Below are 10,743 nucleotides of genomic sequence, written 5' to 3' on the forward strand. Positions count from 1 at the left end.
ACCACGGACACGTGAATGCAAAGATGCAATATACAGCGAGGTGTGTGTACAATGACCAGAAGAGTGGTATATTGGCAGTTTTCTGAGCTTCTAAATGGAGTTCTATATAAAACTTAGAGGTCTTGCTGTTTACCACTAAATACAGGACCATACCAACAGAAGCTACGGAGAGCGAATTGTCAAGTCAAGCATACATTATGATCCACTATGACACCCGTCCGTACCTCCCTCTCTACTAGAAAACAGAGGAGAATAAGAAATGGAAAATGTTTGTCAGCGTGACACGAAATCCCAGCTTTACCCGTGCGTATGCTTGACCTAATGACTGTCTCGGACAAATAATTCATCCCTGTTGAATGATATGAGTGAAAAGGGAAGAATCAGACTGTTCTACCGATTGCGAGTATTCCCATGATTCAAGCGAGGATAAGTAAGACAAATATGTAAGGTTGGGCAAGACAAATATGTGAGCACCAGCTTTCAAAAAGATTTGCTTTCAACTCACGATGGTCCGATAATTGATTGTGTTTGGCCGTGTATAGTTTGTGGTCTTATAAGAATACGGGGGGAAGAATGTCCTCGGGGTGGTTGTACTTAAATCTACACATACTGAAAATATATAATCCATCAGAAAACATTCGGTGGACTATATTTTATAGGTTTGTCGACCTGCTGTTGGAGTCTAAATCAGAGCCCGCGATGGGGCACTCTGGGACCTCGGACAAGCAACTCCCCAAATCATGCATGTTCAATACCCAAAATCATGTTGAACTGGATTCAAACAGAAGGGAGCCAGGGTCCATGGACAAGTGTCCAGGCTGCCCCCTCCCTCTCTCGCGCCCTGGAATACCTAATATCATGTTGAACTGGATTCAAACTGAACGGGGCCCTGGTTGGACTAACTACTAATGCCAGTAGTTACGCTTGTCTCAAATTTTGACGTTGATGTTTAATCCACTAAGCCGGTTCGACCTCGTGTTGGTATATCCTTTTACATAATAATTTTGTTGTCTGTACGTAAAGTTAAAATTGGTTATGCGGTCAAATCATGTTTAGATAAAGCTGGAAGATACAGGTCCCAGGTGACGCTTCTATGCCAGACTCGAACTCCTTAATCCGACCCTTAGCGTAACTGTTTAATTTAACAGAAGTATTTTTAAATCATTCAAACAAATGACGCGCTTCTTGAGTGTTTGCAAAAACATTACGTGGGTTCTATGTTTCAAGGCTACTGGAATATACATCATAATCATTGCTCGACCAGTGCCAGATGTGGTACAATATGATTCGAGCATGATCCCCAACCACCTTCTCCCCCAACCACCGCAAACACCACTAAAGATATAACTATTTGGTTTTGTGCTCTCGCGGGATCGTGTTTCTTACACAAAATCCACCGTCACCACGCCCCTGGCGCAATAAGATGAGACGAAGGGACATTTATATAAATACGAAAAACAACCACGGTCTTCCTAATCATCTAATCATCCACGGTGCAAAACATTCCTCCGCGGATGATTAGGAAGACCCGGAGTTGGTTTTCGTGTTTGATTTACCACCGCGGAGAAAAGGTGTTTCATGTTTTTATTTATTTACCACAGATTTCATTGCGAAACACTCGTTCGTTGTATTGCAAATTTAATCTAGTAAATTGTGCTTGGGCGCAGGGGTCTTTAGCAGAGGGAAGAAACCGGAGGACCCGGAGAAAACCCACGAGGTTTGACAGGCGACCCTATTCCTTGTAACGTACAAGCGGAAATTCGAAATCACGCCACTTGACTCAATGACAGACCTTATGATCAAACGCGCACGCATTAACCATTTGGCCACCCAACCCCCGGAACTACATGTACAAGTTTGGTCAAAGGTTACGAGATGTAAACAGGGCTAGAGCTAATCCCAATTCCAAAACAGCAAAAACAACTTTGTATATAAAATTCAATGTATTGTAAGCATTTTTTTTATATAAAACTAGGAAATATCAGGAACTGAATTTTCATCATCCTAGGTCAGTGCTTATGTGGAGACTCAACCTCTCCATTAAATTCTTAAACTTAAACCTGGACCTAGACCTAACGCTTACCCTCACCTTAACCTACAATCTCGCCAACAATCACGTGCCCTAACCTTATTTACAGCGACCTTGGCGAAAACTGAGCTGGCCTTAACAAATAGATTTAGCCCCCAACCCCCCAGAAAAGGGTATAAATCAAACGAATGATGACACACACGTTATAGAATTATACCTCATATGCCCGCTGAGTTCACCGTGACGTTATGCCCCCCCCCCACCATAATTCTGGTCTGTCCTCTGTTTGCCCCCCCCCCCCCAATAATCTAAAAAATAAAAAAAAGTATTTGTGATATGTTTGGTAATGCAAACCTTCTAGGGTGATTAAGTCCCACATTCCCACTTAGTCATAGACAGGCATGTTGTAGAGTCTGAGTGATTTCTTACCAAGCCCATCCAGCTGTAAATCTACTATAAACATTAATAATACGTGAACCACTTGAGAAGAGCTTTTTATGATCCTCAAAGTTTTTGGGTATAGGTTCAACGCGGCGAGAATATTCATTCACTTTAATACACTCACTCCGTTGCTTTGACCCCCCTCTCTGTTCGGATAAGCTAGTGATTTGGCGACTAACAGAATTTTTTCAGCTCTATTTATCTCGATGACCATCTGAAATACTGCCAGGCTGCATTTCCGGCAGTCTATTTTTCAAATTTTCAAATTTGAGGTTTGCGAGTCCGTTCGTTTGACACTTTCCTCACTGGGGTCGGATAAACTAGTGATCAGGCGACAGACGGTATCTGAACAGCTCTATTTATCTCGAGAATCGGTGCCTGAATACTGTTAGACAGCGTTTCTAGCAGTCTATTTTTTAAACTTTTCTTGTGGAGGTCTCGCTACTTTGATGCTCATGAGTGGGCTTCGTCGAGGTTCGCAACGATCAATGCCTGAAATACTGCCAGACTGCATTTCCGGCAGCCAGTTTTTCAAAACTTTATGAGCGACCCCCCCCCCCACACTATCCTAGTTGAAGCTCGTGCCCTTCCCCATAAACCTTGGGCTTTGCCCCTCCAACCACCGGCGCCGCCACTGGTCGGCAACTGTCTTACATTTTACAGTCACGCCAAAAATCATACTTCAGTTACATTATGTCTCCCCAGCCCTTCCAGACATATCAGTTATATTAAGAATGGGATTTGTTCGAAATTCTGCCATTCTTCATTAGTTGATTTTGTATAATTGAAACGGTTTGCCGTAAATTGTCTGGTAGCTATAGAAATATGAACAGACTGAGAGGGTTATAAATGGTTTAGTCTGTGTAAGCTATATAGTTCCCCAGTGTCGGTATTACATTTCTTTGTGTTTTCAACATTTCAATTATCTATAATTTTGTCATTATTTTATGAAATCATTTAAATATTGGATACGATGTGTAGATACACTGGAAATGAATTTATAAATATTTAGGCTATTATTGGCCGTACATAAGTATTTTCGGGTCAATGCATATATCGGGCGTATAAATATTACAGAGGTATTTGCCTGCTATGACCCATTATGAATTTCAGCTTGTACGTGCAAAGGAGCAGGGTAGCCTGTCCAACTACGTGGGGTTTCTCCTGTTTCCTCCCACGACTAAAGCCCTCAACACACAAGCGAATTCTTGCAAAAAATAAATTAAACCAGTGTCCCAGAAGTTTCCGACTTCTCCAATATGCGATCTGTATGAAAATAGTTTATTATCTCGCATAATCTCCTTTGTCATCAATGCACTTGTTCCGCCGTTTACCAGCCCCAGCAAATTTAGCCCGTCAGAAAACTACTGTTTGTCACGTAATCCTATAAACTCGTCCACAATAGTGATTACCTGTCATCTGTCCCGAATCTGCGGCCAGATTCTAGTTGTGGGAAGATGAAGAAGTCAGGTGGAGCTAGATCTGGAAAGTAACAATATGACCAAGCATGTGGATCTCTCCGATTATGTTCATGTGCAAATAAATGTTCGTGGATTATTCGTTCCACTGATGTCGTTTTCTAATGTCTTGTGCAGAAGCTAACTACATGTATTGAACAGTTACTCGTCATGTCATTCCCCGGTTGTACGTGACAAGGAGTAGGGACACCTGTCCAACCTCGTGGGTTTTCTCCGGGTCCTCCGGTTTACTCCCACTGCTAAAGACCCCTTGGATACAGTTTGGATTTAAACAGTCGTCCATTTAAAATTAAATCAATAAATGGCGACCAAGCTAACGCTTACCGTTAGTCGCTGTCACTGGTGATGAAAGGCCTGCCAAGCGAGCCTCCATAGCCACTGAGCATGTTACTTGATAATCGAGAATATGTGGGTGGAATTATCGTCTGTCAATCAAATGATCGCCAATTCTCATAGACGGTGCAGAAACAATTGATGTCTATTTCTAGCCCAAACTTCCAATTATTATAGCAAGAATGACCAACTCTTTATAAAACTCTTAACTAATGTATCTTTAAGCAGGAAATTAAATAAAAATACAAGTGTTAATTATATTTTATTAATTTATGAACAAATAATAAAATATGTTTGAGGGAGTCATTAAAACATAAAATGCAGCAAAGTTGTCAAAAAATCATGGTTCCAAATGTCTGAAATTTACAATCCAATAATAATAATATTGAAAATCAAAAGTGTTCCTCCCCATACCTCAATGAATAATCCCATTAAGTGTAATAAAAAAATTTGTTGCAGAACCTGTATTCATCAATTGGAAAATAGGAGGGAGAATACTCTGACTTCAAAAAACTCTGGGATTTGCAATCTCAATTTCGCTAGGGTATTTCCTTAACCCTGATGTCAAACAACTCCGGCATTTGCAATCCAATGCAAAAAAGCGTGAGAATTTTAAAAAAACAGATCAGTCAATAACTCTGACCTAATGCTGGATGAAGGTTACAATAATATACATCCACATCGAACGTGGGCGTGTAAAAATAACTTTGTATGTCAATAAAGGTGTGTTGGAACACAAGGAGAGCTAACCAAAATGTTCATGATTTATGACTCTGTCAGACATCAGTTGATTCTGTGCTAGAAAGAAGATACTGATGACTGATCATATTTATTTTTAAAATTTTATGCAGCCCCAACAACATATAATATCTCAATATTAAGTTCTATTTACACAGTTTTTTGTCAACGGTTATAAGAGTCAAGTCATTCAGAGCAAAATAGAACTTGTTATTAAATTTTTGTTTCCATAAATCGATTTATCTTTGAAAACACATACAATAATTCTGATACATGTTTTAAAATTCATGAAATAAATAAATTAAATATTTGAATTCATGTGGACGGACTAAATACAAACATACAAATTTGCTGAACAGATTATTAGAATGTTTGTAATTATTGTAACAAAAACATTATAAGAATATCAACAACATAATTATGGAATGACTTTTAAAAATATAACATTCGAAATAGTTCCTGATTAATTTCAGGAGAGTTTGGGGCAATCAGAACCACAAAAATTTCTTGGTTGAACGTAGCCTTCTTGTTTATCTCTGAAAAGGAAAATTAACAACAATATAAATGAAATGGGTTTTAATGTCCCTGAGAAAATAAAAGAGGAAGGCAATACATCCTCACCAGAAGAAGTTAAAAATAACAAGTGTGAGCATGTTGTTATCGCTGCTGTCCTTCCGGACGTCCACAATTTGTTTGTGGACACTACAGGTCACAATTTTATCTCATTTTGACGAAACTTGAAATATAGGTTTATCTCCCAAAGATCTCGGTTCCTGTCGTTATTAGCATGTATCCGATTCCGACTGTAACTTCATGCATTATGCCCCCTGATTGTACGAAAGATCATGTTTTTAGCTTGTGGACACTAGAGGTCACAATTTTTGTCTGATTTTGATGAAACTTAAAATATATGTTTATATCCCAAAGATCTGGATTTCTTTCGATATTTAAGCGTATCGGACCCGAACTTCCTGGATTATGGCCCCTGATTGTACGAAAAAAACATTTTTTTTTAGCTAATTCTCTGTCCATATCTAGCAAAATGTGGGCGTATCTTGCATCCCTCCAAGAAGAACAAGATTACAAAGTGTAAACAAATGGGGGTTTTAATATCCACTGAACACAACTAGTTTATACTTGGACTAACATATGTTAATATTGAACTGAAACTAAAAGGTTCGGACTGTCGCCATTACGTGCCAAATTTTTTTTTTTTCAAATACAGCACATTATAGTCTACAGCCCAATGCTATGCCCCTTTTAAAAGGGACACAGCTTTTTAAGACAATCTTGTGGTACTTTCAGTGACCGATGAGAGAGAGAGAGAAATGGGGTTTAACGTCCACAACACAAACTAGGTCGTTTCGGGACTAATATATGGTTCAATTTTTATTTCAATAATTCGCTTACGCGTAGGGGTCTTTAGCAGTGGGAGGAAACGGAAAGACCCAGGAGGTCGGACAGGCAACGTTATTCCTTGTCATGTACAACTGGGGAGTCGAAACCACACCAGTTGACTCAATGACAGACCTCGTAATACCGCTTTCATGGGCTAACCATTCGGCCATCCAACCCCCCCAGTAACAGATGAAGGAATATACTTACACATCATACTGAAGGTGACTGACTACATCATTGATTTGTTGTTGGGAGATTTCACCATCTATTTGAGCTAGATATGTATATAATTCTTTAAACAATGGGAAAGGAATACGTGATGGACCACCCTCTGGATCTGCTGTTAAAATTTCACATATTGTTTTCATAGATTGTGTTATATTCTGAAATACAAACAGGAATGTAATTCAAGGTAGGATTACTAATTGTGCGGACGAATTTAAAGGAGCAAATGCACAGATAATTAAATTCTGAAAATGTGGAAAGAAAGCATATAGATATAGAAAATATAAATATACATTGACTAATATAAATCCTGAATGACTGACAAGGGGTAAAAAAGGCTGAAAAATCAGGAGAAACTTCCTCGGCCAATACCCGGATCAAATCTGGGACCTCCTGGTTAGTGAGCCTTTAACATACTCACTGAGCCACCTTCTCAAATAAAACACTTGACTTTATATAAATCGAGAGAGCGATTGCATTAATCAATGCAAGAAGATTTTTTTGATATTTTACAAGTGGTGCATGACAAGAGGCCTGACTAGTTGTTTGGATGGGATGCAAAACTGAAGTCCTGTGTACTCATTGGCATGCATGTAAAAGAACCCTTGACTGCTGGAATTTGAAATAGGCCGTAGCGTTGCTATCCAGGAAAAAATTCCCTCATAGTATAGCAAGCACACTGTTCATGCCCATCTTCATTAGCCCAGTCAGTGCAGAAAAGTATGAAAGTTGCCATTACACACTGACAGTTCAGAATCTAACTGATAACATTATATTTACCTCTCCTAATGCTGAAGCTGCAATAGCTAAAAATTTATTCCACTCAACATCACCTCCAAATGTACCAATTCTAACCATATCATCAAACTGTTCTTTAGGTAAAGACAAATCTAACCATTTCTCCTCTATTACACTAATAGGTGCAGTCTTTTTAGGACCTAACTGTAATAAAAAATAAGGGACCAAAATATGATTAATCAACGATTTTATTGTTGTACTGTTGAAGTTTGTCAAAGCTTTCTTTGCATACTGCAATACTCCTAACATGAGGAGTTTAGACATTCCACTACTGAGAGAAAATTTGCTATTTTCAAGTTCAGCACAGTTCAATTAATTTCAAAACTAAATTGATAAGTCTGACTTTTGTTTCAAGAGTTCAAGGGACAGTACTCTAGTTATTACTTTTCATGTGCAAGAACCTTCTAGGCAAGAAAAATACATGTACACAATATTACCATATTGCATTGACAATTTAACTTTGTGAAAAAATGCTTCTTGATTTTCTTGGAATTCAACAAGCAAAATTTTGTTTGTGTGGTTTAAAATGAAACACTATACCTGCAGTTTGATACTGAAATCATTAAAATCTTTTGAGCCAATCCATAAGGGTCGTTTTCCATGTACCGTTTCCGCTGGTTACATGAAATGGTCCCATTACATTTAGTTTGACCAACTTATTTTGTCGGCGAAAATGAGTGTCGAAACGCAACAAGGATAACGGACTTTATTCAACATGAATTGTTTGGATAATATAAATCATTTATACCAACCTGTCTATTTAGAACTCTTAATAAACCTGGTGTTAAACCTGTGTCTGTTTTCTGTGTGGCTACTGGCATTTCTAATCTCTCTTTTACTGGTGGGGTTTCCCCTTTCGACATAGCACGGAAATAACTACAACAGAAGAAAAACAAATAATCAATTCAACACAATATTTTTTTTATAGCATTCACTTATTTCTTCAAGTCATTAATTAGGCCCCTATTTACTCAGCTACTTTATTTTGTGTATTAAAATAATAAATGTCATTTGATTGTTTTATTTTATTTGTTTAATTCAAGCATATTTTGCTAAAAAAATTGCAATCGTCAGGTTTCATTTCCCTATTTTTCGGCATTTGGCTTTCACACTTTTTGTTGGATCAAATAGTAAATGCAGGAGTACTGCACTACACGCAAACAAAACCTATAAGAAAACCTGCGGACAAGACAACTCAGAAATTGCAAGCAATTAACAACAAAGAATAAACCAAGTGAATGAATGTGGGGGCCAGCCGTAAGTGTCCACTGTGTTGTACAAGACATCAAGAGAAATCTACTTACGCTGCTGACCATGCCAATACATCTTTCGGTTGTGTTCTGATAGCAGCTTTTGTAAACTGTTTTAAAATATCAGGTAATTCTGGAGGTATACTGATTTGTTGAGAACAGTAGTAAGGTTCATCTGGATTGGTAGGCATCTTAAATATTTACTGAAAAGGGAATTTAAAAAAAAAAAAATAACTCCGGAAACTGAATCACTTCAGAATTATTGTAGCTGAAATATAAAATACAATTTAACAGTAAGTTTTGTCTTGGCTAGAAATAATTAAAAGATGATCAGAAAGCCTATGTTACTAATATTAGTATATTTTTTAAATTCAGTTCAAAATCACAAAAGGTAACTTTCTTTTTCATTTGAACAAGTTTTTGTTACAGTATTTTTGATGTGAAGTCTCATTGCCGATGTAAAGTATAAAGATCATCTGATGATGGCATTTTATGATTTATGTGCGTACCTGGCTGTCGGCTGTACGTCCTGCTTTTAACTAACTAAAGAGGACAAGGTACTAGGAATTACACTGACAGGATATCATTGAAGGAATTTTTACCAGGAGTGTTATCATAATCTGTATTACCATCGTTTTGGGAACTATAGCTACAGATGAAATTGGTTTTTGTTCAATATCTTGACACACCAGTAGTACTAGTAGTAGTTTATGAAAGCTATACTCTAACTCTGTATATAGGATTCGCTTTTTCAACAGGATGAACATTATGATAACACATAGCAACAAGAAGGCTCTAAACAATCATCACATGGGTGGAATATTCCCTTGGATGTGAATTAAATGCCATTAGATCTACATGCTTATGTCTTTGACATTAAATTCATTTCGATTTCTCTTGAAAAGCTGGAAACTTCAACTTCAAGAATTCAGTTTTGACCTCTACTTTCCACGACTAGCCTACAGTCTTTAGGAAATCCAAGCAACGTAACAAGTCTTTTTCTCAAACATACCTTTTCTAAATTTGCTGGAGAGTGTTAAGTGATTAATCGCTTTCGCCTGACAAACTAATTCTAGAACTATAAGTAATTTATTTATTTACAACTCGATCCGTTGCTTAAAATTTGTTGATAGCAACAATGACATGCGCAACGTTGTATCTCATTTTCCACTTCCGGTATATTCCCGCGATGGACGAAAAGAAAAGGAATGATAAATGAAATAGATGTAGCTTATTTGCCAATGTCAGACATAATAAATAATACTTTTGAAGTCGCAGTAAACCAACTCTATGTTGTATTTGTAACGCTATGCCTTTGTAACTTACATAAATCCGAATTTCGTATTTTTTCTGTTTTGTTGACTTCAAAGGATAGCCGTCACTAGATGGCGCTGCAAACGTTATGCTCCACAATCAACAGCACACAACAAGCACAATGCATCCTTTTGATACCGCTTTATTCCTCTGTTGAAGAGTTTTGAATTGATGGAATTATGTATTTCGACATGATTTACACAGCTTTGTATCCTAGTTTTTTCTTTATTACTATCTTGTCGACGAGTTAAAAGTGTGCTTATGTAAAAAGATATCGACTTGTCTCGCTGACAGTTTTGAATTAGGAGTTACTTCCCTTCAGGTTGTTGACGTCAGATACGTCATTCATTGACGTCTGCTATACTACAAAGTCAAAGAATTATTTTTGTCCTCTCACCAATCAAGAAGGAAAAAATTGAATTCACAGAGACTCAGAGATAGGGCTAGATAAAATAGCATCAAACTAGATCGATAGAAATAGATACCTTTAACAATTTGTCTTTGCCATTTGGCATTCCAGGAAGCGGTGAAGTGTATGACAAATTCCAGAGAGTTTGGTGCTGGCGTCAGACTCATTCATCATCAATCAATTATATTATAAACACTGACACTACAAGTATAGTCAGGGTGAGAGACACATACAGCAGCTGTGGAAAGCTTATTATGTAAGTGGGAGGAAAACATGATGAGTCACAGATAAGCTAATCGCTGGCGGCAACTAACTTACTATTTAGGCTAG

The 10,743-nt window shown here is 37.7% G+C and overlaps 1 protein-coding gene across 3 annotated transcripts; it reads right to left on the reverse strand.

The window, feature by feature from the left end:
• Positions 1–4,524: 4,524 nt before the first annotated feature.
• LOC126823581 (ropporin-1-like protein) lies at positions 4,525–10,096 on the reverse strand. Of its 3 annotated transcripts, none has more exons than XM_050552499.2 (6): positions 10,017–10,096; positions 8,745–8,893; positions 8,193–8,316; positions 7,423–7,584; positions 6,625–6,800; positions 4,525–5,555 (listed from the first exon to the last, which is right to left on the reverse strand). In XM_050552499.2, exons 2-6 carry the CDS (start codon positions 8,879–8,881, stop codon positions 5,489–5,491), a joined length of 666 nt encoding a protein of 221 aa, XP_050408456.1. In that variant the 5' UTR covers positions 8,882–8,893; positions 10,017–10,096; the 3' UTR covers positions 4,525–5,488. The 3 variants fall into 3 exon arrangements, with proteins under 3 accessions (XP_050408456.1, XP_050408454.1, XP_050408455.1); XM_050552497.2 differs by lacking the exon at positions 10,017–10,096 and adding an exon at positions 9,703–9,855; XM_050552498.2 differs by lacking the exon at positions 10,017–10,096 and adding an exon at positions 9,703–9,850 and having other exon boundaries at positions 8,745–8,958.
• Positions 10,097–10,743: the final 647 nt, after the last annotated feature.

Source organism: Patella vulgata, chromosome 6 (genome assembly GCF_932274485.2).
Source record: "Patella vulgata chromosome 6, xgPatVulg1.2, whole genome shotgun sequence".
NCBI lineage: Eukaryota > Metazoa > Mollusca > Gastropoda > Patellidae > Patella > Patella vulgata.